We start from the raw sequence: 18889 nt of genomic DNA on the forward strand, positions 1-18889 counted from the left end.
GAGGGGGAGAAATGGGATTTGTAATACAGAGTTACATCTGCTTCTTATCGGTTATTGTGCGCTGCGAGAGGACAATGGAGTTTGGAAGTGTATTAGATGGTGGAGCGGTGGAGTCCTTGGCTAAAACGCAGGGTCATTTCTTTGTGATAGATATAATAGCCAAAACAACCTGTTGGCTGCTGATGACTGTTTGGCTCAGTGGCTTGCAGCGGCACTCAAAAGTGAAATGGGAGAGGAGAAGACGTGTCATTTTAACAACAAACACCTGAAAATTACAGCTGAGTGCTGAAGATGATGTGGTGTTGACATAAATACCCACAGCGAAGCTGAAATTGGTTACAGAAAAAAAAGAAAATCCCAAATTGTAAACGGGGTCACCGAAGGAGGCAAATGATGCCATTCTGGATTTACTTTCTCTCGCCTTTTACTTTTAGATTGAATGAAAATAAATGCATCTCTCCTAACCAGTGTTTGAATTTGATATTAAGATGATACATTTTTGCAAACATTATTTCCTTCCAATTTCAGACGTTTTGAAATATTTGAGAGCAAAACATTGTTAGCGTGTTTCTGCTGCTTAGTAAGTGCCTATTTTCAATAGAATAATTTTCCTCATCACCTCTCATCATAGAATGTAGATAATCACAAGATAGCATAATTATCCCATAATTCCATCAGGAATCAAACTCCCTTTTTATTATTCAATCTCTCTCTGTCTCTCTTCCTCTCCCTCTCTGTAGTTTTTTTTTTTTAATCTTCAAAACTCCAGCAGCTTGGTTCCATCTCGTCCAATAAAGAATTTGCAGCCTATAATCCATGCCTGAATGTGAATGAATGATGCTAATGAAGTATTGCATTACATAAAGCACACATGAAAGAGCAGCTAATTGCATTTGATGGTGGGGGCAATTCAGACAGAATTCCTAAACGAACAGTTAAGTTCTCAATTTTGAGGATTCCCCATTTTTTTTAAGGGGAGGTAATATGGAGATTTGTTGCAGGGAATAACATGCACAGGCGTGTTTCTGTTGCAAAAGCTAATAGATGGGACAAAAGAGAGCGTGATTGGCCGGTTTCCAATGGCAGCTCGAGTTTGCACCCAGTAGAACTGCAGATGCAAGACAGAAAATCGACCCCACAGTTTGATAAAAATGAGCAGTCCACGCTGGCCTATCAGGGCTAAGAGTGAGTCCTATTTTTTCATTAGTGAAGCCCGTGGCTAACTAATGCCAGATGAATACAAGACACTGGTTCACTGCCTCCAATATGACCCTATTCTACTTCATTAAATGCTACCTTTTGGCCATGCCGTAGATGGATGCGAGTCAAAGTTAGCATTTCTCTTTCTCCCAACCTTGTGTATTCAAATGAGCGAGAGGTAACAAAGTGCTCACTTCTTCTGTTTGGCTGTAATCACTTCCACTTTGTAAAAATGGAACTCTACGCCACTAAGGCTCGAAGGCAAGGAGTCTGCAATGTTTATGTTTTAACATTATAAATATACAATACATCCCAATATTCATATACAAGGGCATTTATTTAGAATCTAGTTTGCATGTTTAGTGCACTTTTTCTGCCATACAGAACGTGAGTGTTTATCAGATACCCTGTTTAAAAAAAAATACATCAAGTTTTTCACAATTCAGGGTCTAGTAAGCACGTATGTAACAGGATGCACAGAGAAAACAACATGAAACATTTCAAATCACACACAAATTTGCACATTGCATACTTTGATGACGGCATAGCTGGCAAGGAAATGAATTGCTATTTTTATTGACGGCGTCAGTTGTGTGTTTGTGCAGTGTGAGTCTGTCAAAAAAACAGTAAAACAGTGCTTAACAGTGAAAGACACAACAGGGAGCATTTGGAGTGTAATTAATGGTTTGTGTTCAGATAAAGTGATGTTTAAAACATTACCTGGTACACGCTTTAAAAAAAAAGTAGATGATATTAGGAGTAGCTGTACACACTTGATCCGATCTATTAAAACAGGTTAATATGTACATTATTTCCATAACCTCTAAAGTTTCTTTCTCATTCCCCGTACTCATCCCTTGTCCCAGCCCATCACTACAGCAGCTCATTATAGCTAAGTGGGGATATAATTATCATGTGAAAACCACTACATCCACCGGAGTGTCTCAAACTTGACATTTTATCGTATTTATCAACACATGCCACAAATGACCGCCGGTACCTTCTCCTCAGCCTCGCTCCTCCATCTCTCAGTGCCTTCGGCGCCCTCATTCCCTTCCATCTTTCAAGTCACTTTTAATTCAAACTCTCGCAATGGATGCATTCCACTTGTAGATTCACAATTAAGGCAATTTGGTTTGAATATGTAACGATGTCATTACCATTCCGACTAAATTAGAGCAGAGACTAAAAGGTCAGTTAGGAATTTTCCAGTCGGTTAGAGCCTCTCACATGAGATTTGGGAAGGAAATGCAAAAGTGGTGGAAAAGCTGGACGATTAGCAAGCAGAGCTGGCAGCAGAGCCAGAGGTAAGCAGCGCTCTCCTCGCCTCTAATGTCAAAGGAGGGAAGGAGAGAAAGACGCCAAGTGCACATGTGTGTGGAGTGGCTGTCACTGTCCGTGTAAATTCATTCAAGTGTCTTTTGTATGCTCACGCAAAGAAAGAACTCAAACTCCCACTTCCTATACTTCCTCATGCACTGAAAGTCACACCGAATTAAGGACAAAGAATCTATTACATTTGTAATCTTTCCTGAAGGAATATTAGCTTTCAGTTGTGTTGTTGGGTTGAATTTCTGTGATTGACTGTCCACCTACAAAGCAGTTTAGATTAGATTAAAACTCAGGCTAGGCTTTTTTGTAGGGGGAAAAAATACTTGCTTTATGATTCTTCATTAGGAATCTACACTGGCACACACTGAGTCATATACCTCTGTCACACTCAAGGCACACTGATAGTATCTCAAGCCTGGCCATGAAGAACGTTTTATTGTGTAGCGACTACTTTGTTACAGTACTGTTACTGTTTTTGTTTCAGACGCCATTCCTGAATTCTTCTCACTAACAAATTGCAGATCAGTTCAAACTAAACATAATGTAATTAGTTACTGTAGCAGTTGTTTAATGACATATGCACCACCCAGTGTTGAGATTTACAAATGCAGACAGTTTTAGTTAAAAGCAACATAATTAGTTGCAGTTTGACCCTGTGCATGGCATACTTTGTCCACGGAGTTGCTTTGATTTGCTAATAGTGTCTTCATTTAAATATATAGAATCTGAAAGTGACAGGAGAGATTTATTTTGCACTAGAACCTTTTTGGTTACATTATTTTGGTTAGTCTAGTATTGACAAATCAGAGTTGAGTATGAAACAGTCCCATTAAACACAAAAAGCGAGAAGTAGTTGGTAGAATACAATTATAAAATCACTGGATACAGTTTGACCAAAATGTATTTTTAAAACATATTTGGGCCTGTCGATCAGATAGTAGAGTTTGCAACCTGTACACAAAGGCTGAGAACTTCAACCCATCTTCTCCCTACTTTCCGATCACCCCGTCAACTAAAACTATCCAGGAAATAAATAATTTAGCCTTCCCCTTTTGTGACATATCTCAAATCTGTTGTAAGAAAAGTTGTGGTTAGAGACTAGGGTCAGACAGCCCATGTTCGCGAAAGCACTCCAACAGTGTAGAAAAAGAGTTTTGATATGCTCATTTCCTCAGTGCATAAGAATTATGGGTGGCTGCAGTGGGGTAAATGGAAAGGGAGGAAGGAAATGAGAGAGGGAGGGTGTGATAAATAGAGAGATAAAGAGAGATGGGGCCAGGATAACACGGAGGCTGATCGTTGGATAATCTTGAACAACGTGCTCTAATTAGAATTCTTATGATACAATTTGGTGGTTGTAATTAGTGGAGATGGGCTGGCTCCTCTCCACGAGCCTTGTTAGTGGAAACACAGCTGTGTTAGAGAGGAGGAGAGCAGACACTCTGCTCTGTCAGAGAAACCACAAAATAATGCCTTCCTCCTTCCCCCTTCCCCCCCTCCCCCAAGTTGTTTCTGTCTCTTTCACGCTCTCCACCAATCACATTCTGTCTTCCTCTCATCGCAGCTCAACTTGGTGTCCAGCGTCACCATGTCCAAGAACCTGCCCTCGGCGTCACCCCCCAACTTACCTCAGACACCGACCACGCCCACAGCACCTATCACACCCATGGCTGCAATGCCCCACGTGCCATCGGTGCTGGGAGGAGCAAACGTCCCCAGCATGGGAGCCATGCGCCGACGCCACTCGGACAAATATTCCATGCCTTTGTCGTCAGGTAGGACCAACTACTCAGCGCAGCACCTAACACAGATATCAAAATACTTCCAGTTACTGAAAAATTCAATTCCTGATTGAATTTAACATGAAGTGGCTTATTCTCATTTTTATATATTTTATATATTAGTTATTTGACATAAACTAGAATGCCACTTATCTAGTTTAGGATACGTTTCTGTTTTTATCTAATGAAAAAATTATGTTCAATACCTGGAGCTCTGGACTATTAATAGTAATTTCAACTAATCATATTCTAGCAGTTTAGCACACACACAGACATGAAAGTGAACACACACACAACTGACATAAACGCATACCCACAAACCGCAGAGGCTTGTTGGTCTTACCAGTGTGAGCTGTCTGGTGGTGGGTTTATAAAAGCAAGCGTGTGTTTAATCACTCTATATGTAAATAGACAAGAACTTCCTCTGTGCATAAATATTACATGAATGTTAATTAAGTTCAAATAATGGTGGGAAAAAAAATACAATATTTATTACATTAAGACATTCAATGTGTTAAGCTTTGCATTTTAAACGGGACGTCTTTTGATGTTTATATTTACTCTCTGTGTTTAGTGTGGAGCAACATAAATTATTCAACTTGAGCCTAACTAACTACACGGATTTCATTTTATGGGATGTATTAGTGTTTAAGATCTCTCACGAGAGAGATTAATTAAAAATGCATTTTGTTAGACATGGAAAATGTTGATTTGATGTGCCCCCTTTCTCTGTCAACCCCCCTCCATCCCCATCTCCACCCCAATCCTTACCCCACCCCATTTTAATTTGATGTAACCTTGAGTAAATTCAATACCTAAAGGAATAAAATGTGCCAATTATTTCAGGTGGTGACACAGTATTTATTTTTCCAGAGATTGCCCCAAACTATGAGTTTTATAAGAACGCAGATGTCAGACCGCCATTTACTTATGCAACCCTCATAAGACAGGTGAGTGGGAAATAAATTAACTTTGCCTGATTAGATTAAAATTAATTGCTGCATGAATCGTGGCAGCTCTGCCTCTCTCCTCTCTGTCTGTTGTTGTATGCGTGTCAGTTACCTGGTCTCGTTAGTCAACCGTTATTTGATGTCATCTCATTTCAGGCTATCATGGACTCTGCTGACATGCAGTTAACACTTAATGAAATCTACAGCTGGTTCACGCGCACGTTCGCTTACTTCAGACGCAATGCTGCAACTTGGAAGGTAACCTTCATGAACACCCCTCTTCACCCTCCCGTGCACTTTCACTCCCATCACAGCAAAGCCTGCTCCTTCCTCCTGCTCAAGTCAAACACAAAACCTTAAGAAAGCATATATTTGCTCAGCACAGAGCGATTAGCACTCCTCTCCCCTTTCCCTCCAACCTCTGTCTTGAATGGAGCCCTTTTCTTCTTCTTATTTATTTTTCCACTGTTCTGCCTTTTCTGTTTAGAAATGACAGGCGAAAGAATTATTCTCCCCTCAGATATCGTTTTCTAATTCGGTGCAATTAATAGCGGAGGCTTGGCGTGGAGAGGAGAGGGCTCTGACGCACTAATTATACAGCAGCCACTCCATCATCAGCACCTTTTGTTAAGAGATACACCCCTCCTCCTAGTCCCGAAAACCACCTTCTCTCGCATATCATTGGTTAATTAGGAAGAAAGATGGCTGTTTGCCTGTTAACCAGTTCTCCACTGTGCAGAGGCCAAAGATGCATGCACACAGGAACTCAATGTACACGTGAGCACATACATTGTGCCTGTGAGAGGGGTTAAGAGTGTGGAACTAAAGCAAGGGGGGCAAAGTGAGAACTGGCCTGTCATGGAGGGAGCACTCTTTATTTACCCACACAAAAGGGCCCATTTGTATATCTGTCCCTACAACTTTATTGTCCTGTCTCCCCAACACAAAGATGGTGAAAGATATTTTTCCTGCAGCACATGTTTTAAGCAGAAGTGTGCCTGTCTGCTGATAAAGAAAGCCCAATTTAAGCACCACTGTCTTCATTGCTTTCTTTTTTTTGTTATTTATCCTTGGCCCCTGTATGTCATTTGTTAGCTCCCTTTAGCCTTTGTGGCTGCACAGAGGACTGGAGGGAAAACTCAACGAGCCGCTCATCAGCATGCGAGGCGCGTCGCAGCACTAGATTTAGCAAAGTGAATTAATTTGGATTTGGGATGCAAATGAGCACATGGGTGTGTGATCACCAATACAAGAGGACACGTAGTAAGATGGGTGCCCTTTTCCAGTTTGTACAGCGCGCTCCGTGTTTTGCTACGTAGTGATGTTACGATATGTTCTCACTGGCACCAAACAACACCGCTGCCACCAACATCACCACCGCCACCAGCATCTGAACGGTTTCAAATCTTTCCTGCTCCTTTTTTAGAAAAATATCCTAATCTGCCCCACCCTGCACAAAAGCCAGTGCGATCTATTTACATCTACAGCCTTGCGCTTCCCTTTGTAAGCATTAGGGGGATGATCAGCGATCGGCCTGTCATTTGATTAATGAAGAGAATTTGTTTTTTAAAAAAAGGGGGGGAAGAAGAAAGGAGAGAAATGAAAGGTAGTTTAATATCTCAGCTTGGTCTCATAAGCTCAAAAGAGGGATCTGCACCCCACACCCCACTTTTCCTTTCTCTCTCTTTTCTCTCACCCAGAAGCTTATTAGTTCTAACTATATAGCATGCATAATAAAACTGCTCATTTGCTCATTAATATTAAAATTATCATATTCAGAGCCATGGGCATTAAGATCAATCAAAACCTGGGATTTTCAGGTCAGATGCGAGATCTGCTTATGAGGTTTTTTTCTTTCTTTTTTTTCTGAATCCCTTTTTCTTGAGCAGTACACACCAAGCTAAGGGAGATGATAAATATGAGAGGCATGGATATTAAAGCCAAGGTTATTATTTGTAGAGTCTGATGCATGTTTTAATTATGGACGTATTGTCATATTAATAAAAGAGTGCTTCTTTCTCTAGCTATTTCTTATTTAGTAATTAATGAAAACACCTTATTGTTTTCTTTTAATTTAACAGCAGCTTTGATAATAATATCGAAAAGATGATCGTGTCATTTTACCAGAGTATTTAGACATATAGAAGTCAGTTCAGCTTAATGCCCTGACTTCTGCAGGAACACACTGTCTCTAACACACACAAACACAGGGGCCTCCTGACGACTTTTTTTTTCTTCTCCCCCTTCCAATACTGTCATCTTTTAAGCGATGTGTCCATTAAGAGCAATGCTTTTCTGGAGCAGGAAGGGTTACTGACATCACATTATCAAGGCCGGCATTACCACTTCTGTCACCACCATAAGCCATTCGCTATGCTGATTACCTCCTTTTAGCCTACTTACTCTGATTGATATGTACTGTGTGCAGGACTTGTAAGAGCATTCGCTCTCACTCAATTTTTTACTAATTAAATCAATGGTGCGTGAATGTTAAGAATTTCTTCAAAATGCAGGGAAAAAAAATCAATTTTGAAGCCTTCCTCGTCTTCATTTTTTTTCTTGATGGATAATGAATGAACATGACTCGCTCTTTTTTTTTTACCTCATCCCTCTGACCTGTGCGTTATTTCTCTCTGCCTCCAGAATGCTGTCCGCCACAACCTCAGTCTGCACAAGTGCTTTGTGCGCGTGGAGAATGTGAAGGGGGCAGTGTGGACAGTAGATGAGGTGGAGTACCAGAAACGCAGGTCGCAGAAGATCACGGGGTAGGTGCTCTGCTGACTCATAGATCCAGATCAGTAAAAGATTAAAAGGATCAGTGGAAACGTTGTTAAATACACTCTGCACTCTCTTATTAGCATTACATTACACATTATGTTATGAACTGATTGACTCATTTGTTGTTGTTTGTTTTGCTTACTTTTTTGTATGCAGAAGCCCATCACTTGTCAAGAATCTGCCCTCCAGTCTTGGCTATGGAACTGCACTAAATGCCAGCTTACAGGTACAGACCAAAACCTTGAGCTGGCTGCCGGTGTTACTTGATTGACAGACAGGACCACTGCCTGAGTGACTGAATGATTACAGTTAATGTGCACAATAGAACTCCGTATTCATACTTCCACTTTGCATATGAGGGAGCAAGTTTTTTTTTTCTTTTTCTAGCTTGAATTACCACCTTGTTCCTTGCTTGTGAATTTCTGCACCTCTCCACTCACTCTGCTCTCTTCCGGTCTGCCATCAGACAGAGAAGGCCACCCTGTGGTTGAATCAAGGAGCAACTCTCGCTCCTTGATTCCCTTCTTTTTCCCTTCTTTCAGCAGTGGCAGCCACCCTAGATTGATAGCGGCATGTGCAAATGCAAGGGCATGTGCATTAATATTTATCTAACCTGTCATAAATGATTTGCCTTCATAGTGTACGCTGGCGAGGTGCTCATGGCAAAAACTTTAAAAATTTAATCACCGTATATAACTTTAATGCTCAGCAGGCGAAAGTGTCAAGAGTTTTTATTATTTGGAGGTAAAGTTTTGGGGGGACTTTTTTTTTTTAATAGCCACACCACACAAGGGCACAGGAATGGCAGGTGAGGGGAAGTAGTTGTCAGGAAAGTGTCACATGGGGAAAAATAGTTTCCAGCTGAACAACACTGAGCCACGGTCTTTAAATAATTACTGTGTTAAATCATAATATTCACTCTTCATACTGCCTCTAAACCACCAAAACAAGTGTGTGACAGTAAATGATTACTCCCTCTTATGCACCCAGTTATTCAGTGTTCCTGGACCTGTCTCTGTCTATTCAAGTTCTAATTCCTAATATTCCCTACTTGTCTCTTCCTCCCACAGGCTGCCCTAGCAGAGACCTCCTTGCCTTTGCTGGGAACCCCGGGGCTCATGGGCAGTGGTGCCACAGGCCCGATGGGAGGCACCTGCCACGGCCTCCTCGGCGGAGACCCGTCCGGACTGACCGCAGGAAGTCCGCCTGGCCAGTTGGGAGGGAGCCCACCGGGGTTGCTGGGTGTTAGTCCCCCAGTTACGCTGAGCGGCAGCCCCCCCATGCTGCTGCAGTCAGCCCACGAGGACCTCAACGGTTCAGTCGACCACCTGGACACCAACGGACACAGCAGCCCCAGATACTCCCCTCCAGTACACATGTAAGCTCCTGCACATAGAAGAAAATATACCTGCAAGTAATTTAACTCTTGGGGCTACTTAGACCTCTAAGAACTCAAATTTGTGCACATCATCTGCACTTTTCTCAGATTAAACACTGATCTTAAGACATTGTCAAAGATTCTTTTTAGAAAACCTAAAAGCTTTTTGAAACACAAACCACAATTCACCCCCAGTCGATCTCATTAAAAGCTGCCGGTGCTTATACTGCCCTTTACTCAGCCCATAACAGCTGCTGTGTGGATTTAAATGACAACCATTACAGCATACCTATGATGTTGCAGCATGCACACGATGGATCAGAGTTCCTATTTCATGCTTCATAATGTTAAATGTGGTGGGTATGCACTAATTTACACCTCACACATTTTTAAGAGTGCTTATCTAAGTATGCAAGCACACATTGACCCCTCCCCTTTGTACGCCTATGTTGAATTCCTTTGTTAGTTTAATTGCCTGACATTTAACCCTCTGTATCAGTATTTATTTCAGTTTTCTCTGACCCAAGGGCAGGGTTCAATTTCCAGTACGTACGATATCATAAGCAGACTTTTTCTCCTCCTTTATCTTCTGCTGTAATTTGATTGTCTTTGTGCTTATACCTGAGGTGAGGCGGACGCTTGGCCAACAGTTACTCTATAAATAGGCTCTATTACACATTTGTCTTTAATTACACCACCGTCTGCATTATAGGGGTTTAGCTGCTGTATTTTATGCAAGACTGTGCCTATTAATATTTAGCAAGTGTAGCATTAATTACTTTAAAAATCTCTCCCTTCCTCATCCCTCATTTAACGTGGCTAAGAGAAAGCGAGTGTGAGAGAGAGTGAGAGTGATTTTAAAAATTGATTTCATGTGACTTTTAGGAATGTCTGGGCTGCTGATGTCACAAAGAACTATCTGCGTAAGCACTCGCTGTGGAAAAATGAAGCACACACGGAAACAAACACAAAGAAATGATTCTTATATGATTCTCGTCCACTCTCCTTCAAAGACCATGTTGGAAACCTATCAGCTAGTCACTTCTTTAATGGATAAAAGATGCACTTCTGCTTCATGTGACTAAGTGTATCAGAGAGAACAGAGGAGTGTTTGGTTAGTCCTTAGTACCAGACATCTATACATTAATCTGTTTGGACATGTTTACCCCTCTCTGAAAGGGGGTAATAAGTGGAGCAAATCTGCCCAGCTCCAGACAGAATCCAGTGTTACCACTCCCTCGGCTCATTTAATTTTTAGTAACAGGACAGCACTTCCTTTTTCTTGCATTCTCTTTTCTCCGGCCGCACTAGCCTTGACACTTGCAAGGGTAGCTAGATTAGAAGATTAGACGCATCCATCCATCCTTCTCTTCCTCCCTCGGTCCCCGCCCGCCTTTACAAAGCCACAACAACCTCAAAATGGAAGAAATGTGTTTTTCATGAATGGCTTTTCAAAGATGTGTTTAAATAATAGAGTGGCTTGTAGCACTAAACTAAATAGTACATCACCTTGAAGGCCTTTCTCTGGAGAGGAGTCCTCAGCACAAGCAAGTCCATTCAAACCTCTTCTTCTCCTAAATGTCCGAAGGTTAATGATATCTACTTAACTGCAAAGCAGGCTGCCCCGGGCCATCCCGGGTTTGTGCATACTGGTGTGAGCGTGTGCACGTCGTGTAGTTTTGGTTCTGAATACTTATGCAGAAGTGCCACGCTGTCTAAAAACTTTATTGTATTGATTATTTCATTTCGTAAAACATGTTTTAGGTTGGAGCCGCGTAATCCGTGTCCACGTTGAGTGAGTTAGATATTTAATTGCACCAATCTTGATAACAGGATTAAAGATTGTAAACACATCTTTTTTCAATTTAAATGTCTAAATGAATGACTGGTTTTAGGTGAAACCAAGTCTATTGTTTATATTTCCACTGAAACCTTTGGCTTTGTTCAGTGTAGCCACAGGCTAAAAAGTAGTAGTGTCCTTAACACCAGTCCAAACATCTGCAAACCTCCTCGCAACAAGCCCTGAGTGATGTAGTTATTGTTCACTCAACTGATTCTGAGATGAGAGCCAATAAACGTGTCATCACACTGAGGCCCAACTCTCTTTGGTGTCTGAAATTTTGCAAACTTTTATTGCCCCCTCCTTCACTACCAACCCTCCCTCCCTTCCCCAGGCTGCCTGCACTCCTCTCATACTCTATCTTCCTCACCGCACTACTTCCCCTGCTCCCCCATCGCAGCCTACCATTAGATCCATGCACTAATGATCGCATTTGTCCCGACATACCTCTGCATGATTGCAGGTGCTAATCTCCAATTGATGTGAGAGCCAGGCATCTCTAGAACCCACACACACATACACACACTCGAAGCACTGCGTATTTATTACATCGCAAAAGTCCTGCTGAGTGACTCAATAATGGCAGCTAGCTATTAAGTACTAAATGGCTCATCCACATATTTTAATAAAGTGCCACAAAGCCTGTGAACGTTATCGTCGGAGCCACACAAACATCTAATGAGGTGCATGAGAACACATTCCAGTCTGCCAGGTGATCCACGTGATGCATTCAAGTACAGACTCATTGTCATTTTCGGGAAATGGTGTTTAAAAAAACACCATTTCTTCTTTATGAAACACTTTTTATTGTGCTCGACAAAACTAGGGATGCATCACTTCACTCGCTGTGGGCACCAGCTGAACAATGATTTGTATCTGGTGCTAGTATACAAATATAAAGTACTGATCAGCATCAGTGGACATATTAAATGTTTACAGCATGGCGTTTATGAACAGCTATAACTAATGAGTGAAAGGTGGGGTACAGCCTCACATAGTGACCTAAACATCCCTTTATACAGCCACATTTTAGTGTCTCAGAAAGTGTTTTTGTCCAAGCACTCATGTAGAACACAAAATATTTCAGCAACAAATTTGTAACTTTCTGGCAGTCAGCCCATCATTTTATCACCTCTCAACACCAGTTTTACTCTCCATCGGCAACATAAATAAATAACTTAATTTTTAAAAAATCTGTCTTTCCATGCTGTTAGCTGTTACATCGGCAGGTAAGAGGACGTGGAGGTGTTGTTGTCTTATCTCCCACCTTCTGTAAACCTGAGGCACAGAAACAGAAAGGTTCATCCGCTCCTGTTCGCATCCTGCTAAGATCAGCCTCCCTTTCTCATCCCACCACATCAGAATATTAATTTACAGTATTTGGCTCTGAATATTAAAGTCATCTGTACCTTTTAAAATTCTTTTCAAATTCAAAGTCCCCCCTGCCCTCCCCGCTTCCACTGATGAAGGCAACCCAGGAGAGAGGCTTCCTAACATACTACCACTTGATAAGTCTCCCTCTCTCTCTCTCCCCGCTCTCCTCTTTCAGAGTCTAGGGGGATTTTCTGATGCATCCGATGTGTCAAAAATAATTAGCTTTTGTCAGATTTATCATCATGGCACAAACCCCTCTCCCTGACTAGAGCCCCAGATCGTGTTATGCCTTGTTTGTGTGTGACAGCATTATTATTCTTGTTAGTGGCCCGACACTTCTTTTTTTCCCCCCGCCCACTCCTCTGTTGTTCTGAAACATAAGGCGTCCTGTGAGCAGCGCCATTGCTGCTTCCTGCCCGGTGCTTATTGACACTGGCTAAAGATATTCATCCATTTAGAGTTAAAAACATGTATCATGGTGTCCGAGCGAACTGCCGGGGCTGAAGTTGATTAATGGCAGAACCTAGCTGCCGGTTTTTCCTCTTGAGGAGCGACACGCACAGCCCCTGCATATTAACGAGTGGCTGCGCTTTCTATTAACTAGATAAAAAAGCCTCTCCTCTGCCTTTGCTCCAGGGGGCTCAGGGATGAGAAATTCTCCATTATTTATTATGTGGCCTGTTTTTTCCCCCCCTTTTTTCCTTTTTCATGTATTTCAACCTGGTGTCATCAGTAAACTTTTAAATGCCAAACATGTCTGGAACATCACAGCTTATCGGCCTTACAGAGGCCATGTTTTTCATGCAATTTTCATGCGCTTACTTACAGTAGACGTGAGGCATCATGTCGAATTAGTGTCTCGCAAACAACATGTTACTTTCTAGATAATGCATGTAACGCCTGTTTTTTTGATGCCACTGAATATTTGTCTGTTAGCTGAACACAGTCCATGCAGTAACGGGAATTACTCCTCCACACCTCTTTTGCACATTGCGTTATGGTGGTAATAAGTCACCTGACTATGTTCCCTTCATAATTTACTTGTAAATGAGGTTTCCCTTACTTTAAATGTTATACTTTACAGTTTACCATAAAATCATGTGTATTTTTCCTCTGGCCTGTATTGCTATTTATCCATTGTTTTGGTATCAGTTGGCCAGTTGTGGAGATTCTGATGCAGAGGTGTCTGCATTCGTTGAAAAGTAGAGAAACTAAATGGCCCACAAGCCTCTATCTGCTTTTTCCCTAAAACATGTGATTTCGTTTCATTACATTCAACAGATGCAAACGCAACCATCCTGATGGATAAATAGCACTGCATGCCTGAGAAAACTTGTCATTTTCTGATGAACTGTCCCTTTAAATGTGATCGTGCTGCAGGGATTTGTCATTGAATTAAAGAATAAATCTAACATTTATCATTTATCGCCTATGTGCTTGCGTCATAGGCCACCCATTCACATAAAGGAGGAGCCACTTAATATGGACGACGACGACTGTCCGATGTCACTTGTGACGACAGCCAATCACAGTCCAGAGCTGGAGGAGGACCGGGAGCTGGAGGAAGGGAACTTATCGGAAGATCTGGAGTGACTAGGATACAGTTTTTGGTCAACATATCCCTTCACCGAACCGCACTGTTTCTCTCACACAGACCTCCCGCAAGACTAGAAACCACTCCACAGTCCAAGCAACCACAGCTGACTCTCTTTGTCTCTCTCACCACTGGGACTATTTATTGAGCATGTATCCGGATAGAGACTGGGCCAAAGGAACTCTTTGTTGCAGCCCTTTGGGATCCCCCAAACACAAGCAGGCATGAGATGTCTGATTGGGAAAAAAATTGAACTCTTTGAGACCTGTTTCATTAGGGGATGGCGTGGCCACATACCGTGTAAGGATGATAGACTCATGGATGGGGAACACCATGTTCCGTTGAAAGCTAGCGGCCTCATATACTGCCAAAAAGGAAGACATTTTATGTTTGTGAATAATCCAACCCACAGTAGTTGTTAATGTCTAGAGACAATTGCTGGTTCAATTCAAGTTGTTGCTCTGTTATCATTTGCACAGGAGTAGTCTCAGAAATTTGTGTCACTGCCTGTATGTTGCTACTATTATGAAACCCAGTATATTATTTTCAGCTTTCTTTTAAAACCATTGTTAATTTCCCAAATACGATTTCTTTTTAGATACCACCAACTGTAAATGCCATTCCCCAAATCACACCAGAAACGGAACTGCGGTACCAAGACTGTTGTTGCAGCTGTCCATAAAAAAAACACCAAAAACACAAAAAAAAAAAAAAAACAAAGGAGAAAAAAAAATAAGAAAAAAGTTGGCTTCCAGTCTGTTATCTGTTTGTGAATAAACAAAAGAATTTTAAATTAAGTTGGGGAAGAAATACGTTTGTTAAAAAGCGCCATTTCCAAAACAAATGCATTTCTGCATAATTTTCTTCTCACTGTTCTCCTTTTACCTCCTCGTTCGAAAGCTTTGTCTACCTTCAAACAGTCACAGGCAACAGCTAGAAACCAAAGCCAACACTAGCAATGGCCAATAGCTTATAGACAGAAGCCACCAAACTCCTCTTGGTCCGCCTTCTGCCACTTTAAACTAGTACAAAGAGAAGCTTTTGTTCCGCAAACTACCTTGGAATAACCTCTGGGATTGTTTCATTTAGCCCTATACAAAGATGATCATGAGGAAGATGGAGGGAAAATAAAGGCTGGTTTTGATGTGAAATTTGCTAACTCATACAAAAAAAAGACAAAACAAACAAAAAAAGTCCACTTTGGAGATTTTCTGCCAGACATACCATAGGTAGGAGGTGATGTGATGTTTGAACTGCAGGCATTTTGTGCTGTAACTGGTAGAGAGCAGCTAACTGTAAAAGTGGATCATGACCAAAACATTTGTGTATTCAATGGAAGTGCAGAAACATTGTGTTGTTGTGAATTTTTATTTTATTCTATTTTTTTTTTTTTACTTTTTCTTATGCATTACACATAGTTGTTTTTTCTTTATTTATTTTTATTTTTTCTAACCTGGTGAATATGTATTGTTCTAAGTGGGACTGTCAAAATAATGTCTTTATTCCGTGGCTTTTTTTTCTTTCTTCCGAGCCGCGTCAAAACCGAAACTGAAAACATCGCTAACCAAACATGAAGAATATCTAGTGAAGCCAAATAAGTCACATTTTCAAGTGAATATGAAATGATGTGGCTTGGTTACCGTGGAAAAGCAAATAGTAATAGCCATTGCGGAAGAGGATTATCTACCTTTTTCTAGGTGAGATTTGCTTTAACTTCATCAAATCCTCGTCGCGTGGGTCTGTGCAGCTTCCAAACGCATACGAAAGGCATCGCCACTGATGGCGCTCTGGGTAGACAGCCAGCTTTTTATATCGCGCTTTAGGGTGACTTAAAGAGAGGTAGTTACTGTGGAAACTACGTCCCATCATTTCACAGCCAGTGTCATCTAGAAAAGCGTTGTTGCTTTAATGGTCATTTATGTTTTCAGTAAACCAAAGTTACACAAAATTCTGCCTCCTCTTGTATGGGATAAAGAAAACCTGAAACTACACACAGTATAACTACACAAACACACACATGTGTCAGAGACTAGCATACACAGACCTTAGGCTTGTGGTCTGCCAGCTTTCTTGTTTTGGTTAAATCTCCAGCTGCTGAAAACGTATGCTGTCAATGACCTGACGTGGCTTTGTGTCTTGCTGCGGCAGCGAGCAACGTGTCTGCTCTGTTTAGACCAAAATGGAAACACACTGTGCATATGTATGTTTTCAAGTGTTGTGCCAAGCCAAAGAACAGGGCTTGTAAGAGCTTAACACACAAGACACGTGCGGTACTGTACAAACGCTCAGCTTGTAAAGTACACACACATACACACGCGTACCAGTTCCACGGCAAGAGGGTACTGGGCCCTGGAACAAAGCTTATCCCTTCAATACTTAGCTGGAGTCAGCAAAACGACTTGAAGACGACGTTCTTAATAATCTTATCACACCAAATAAAAAGGACGCTGCGTCTTTCCAAAAAAAAAAGAAAAAAAAGGGGTCTCCCACTTACCCAAAAAGGCTTTCTAAAAGCTCCTACCTCTGCACAACAACCAATTCAGAACAATTACGACGGATTGCACGAGTTACGAGAATGCCACAAGAGCCGTTACACTTTACTGCGCTTGTCTCATAGGACGTGGCTCAAGCCCAACGTTTACATTCCCTGCGTCAAGATATGGAAGATTTGCATTGTAATAGGTTGTCCTCAAAACATTTGTAGAATGATAATGTATAGATTATCTGTAAGGGAATATTGTGGTTTTTTTAAAATGCATGTCTAAAAAAATCATTTGGTGGACTGGAAACGAGAACTAATAAAAAGAATATAATAAAAACCATGGGGATGATGGCCTAACTGTACGTACAATGCATAGGAGTGCGTTACCTCAGATATACTGTTTTGGGAGGGATAAAAACCTGTCAGCCACAGAATGCATATTACCTGTAGATTTGCATGGGTTTTGTATAAATTAAGTAAAAAAAAAAATGTCTAAAATAGTTGCTTGCACATAATACCAGAAAGACCTCCAGAACTGCGATCTGCTCCTCCACTAGATTTTAGGATTGTCTGGATTTTCTGGGTTGATTTTTGTCTGTATTTTGATAACTGTGCATACTTATGTAAAAAAAAAAAAATGTTGGTGGACCCATAAATTTACCAGACTTTTTTCTAAGAGGAAAAAAAAAATCTCAGTGTTTCTTTTCTGACTTACCTGAATTTTTACTGTTTCTCTCTCATTGCTCGCTAAGAATAGCAAACTTGCTTTTTCTGCATCTGCTTTGCGTAGCTGTAAGGCTTAACCTAATGTGTGTATTTATTGCTTGTACCTCTGTGCATACTTTATGAAGCATTATGTCTGGCAGTTGAGTCATGTATCCTTTCTACTGCTATCCTTCTCTAATAATTGAGAATATGATCCCCCTATGTATACAGTAAATTGGGACTGTAGCAAACATATGTTTATGTAATTGGTGAGAACTTTTCTTTGGTTTGTTTTTGTTTTCATTTCCTTTTTGATCGATCGATCCAGCGACTTTTTTTGATACTTTTCATTAATGTGTACTGTGTCCATACGTTAAAAGTTCTCTGACATTAGAAGGTCATGGTTGAGAATTGTAACAGACATTATTTTCTGTATTCATGGCATTTCACTGCTGAATAAAATAAAGGACCAAAACTTGGAATTTGAAAAGCAACTGTCTACCTCCAGCATCAGAGAGTAAATTATTTTCCCTCCACTGTTGTATCTTTTATTCTACAAAGGCACAGCCATGAAAATCTAGCTGGCATTACACTTTTAAGGTTTCAGGAGCTGCTACTTCAGAGATGTGAAGGAAGGGGGTGGAAAAACAATTAAAATTTAATGTATGTGTTACAAGCCTTTTTTCCAGCCTCCAGTACCCAGAGTCTTGTTTAGAGGAGCGGGACAAGGCACTGTATTGCCCACCCCTCTGGACCTGTAATGGGTTTTAGCCTTTGTATGATTCAAGCCCACTGCTTTCATGTACCGTACGCGTGTCCCAGTCTACACCCAAGCACTGCTGTGTACCTTTGAAAAGCTTTTGTAAGAAGTAACTCACCCAACTAGACTTCATTTCTGGGCTACATACTGCAAAAGTGGTTTTGGCACAAACCGCATTATTAAGTCTGTTGCCATGTAAAAAATATCTGCCTTATTAGCATCATGGCTCTGTGTCATGTACAGAAAACAAAGATGTGAAATTTCACCAGACATCTTCCATCTTCCATAATCTCAAAGACAGCAGCTTCCTCTTGACACTTGAAAAGACAAAAAAAAAGCTTTTTACCCTCTCGACTGATGGATGTTGACTGGCCTAACGCAATGACAGGCAATGTGGCTAAATCAACTCCAGCAGGCCTACCACACCTTGTCGGTCATGGAGCAGCCACACACTGACACCCTCATTGAGATTCAAACTGAATCTACCATGACCAATAGGTTGCCCATTAGCTCGTCTGTATGCCGAGAGCCTTCTACACGTTCCAAAGGGTGCTCAGGGACATCGTGGGACTCTTTGAATCATATCCGCTGGTCATTTAATCGTAACACTGATGCGTGTTCTTTTTCCTTACCACATGATGTCCCATGAGAGGTCAGAAAACAACAGCATTTTTCATAAAAAGGCACACAGACGCACTTGTCTTTCTTCACCCCC

The 18889-nt window shown here is 41.2% G+C and overlaps 1 protein-coding gene across 4 annotated transcripts in view; it reads left to right on the forward strand.

The window, feature by feature from the left end:
- foxp2 (forkhead box P2) overlaps nucleotides 1-17898 on the forward strand; it is a 99034-nt gene extending 81136 nt beyond the window's left edge. For 2 of the 4 annotated variants that reach the window (XM_005725188.1, XM_005725189.1), the window contains 7 exons: nucleotides 4097-4307; nucleotides 5160-5263; nucleotides 5420-5521; nucleotides 7907-8028; nucleotides 8198-8267; nucleotides 9112-9419; nucleotides 14082-17898. In XM_005725188.1, coding sequence (XP_005725245.1) covers nucleotides 4097-4307; nucleotides 5160-5263; nucleotides 5420-5521; nucleotides 7907-8028; nucleotides 8198-8267; nucleotides 9112-9419; nucleotides 14082-14226 — 1062 coding nt within the window. In that variant the 3' untranslated portion in view covers nucleotides 14227-17898. The remainder of the gene's footprint in view (nucleotides 1-4096; nucleotides 4308-5159; nucleotides 5264-5419; nucleotides 5522-7906; nucleotides 8029-8197; nucleotides 8268-9111; nucleotides 9420-14081) is intronic. The other 2 variants (XM_013908752.1, NM_001315652.1) reach the window with 2 other exon arrangements.
- Nucleotides 17899-18889: the final 991 nt, after the last annotated feature.

This window comes from Pundamilia nyererei, unplaced genomic scaffold, assembly GCF_000239375.1.
Source record: "Pundamilia nyererei isolate P.nyererei 1_Seehausen unplaced genomic scaffold, PunNye1.0 scaffold00014, whole genome shotgun sequence".
Taxonomy (NCBI): Eukaryota; Metazoa; Chordata; class Actinopteri; order Cichliformes; family Cichlidae; genus Pundamilia; species Pundamilia nyererei.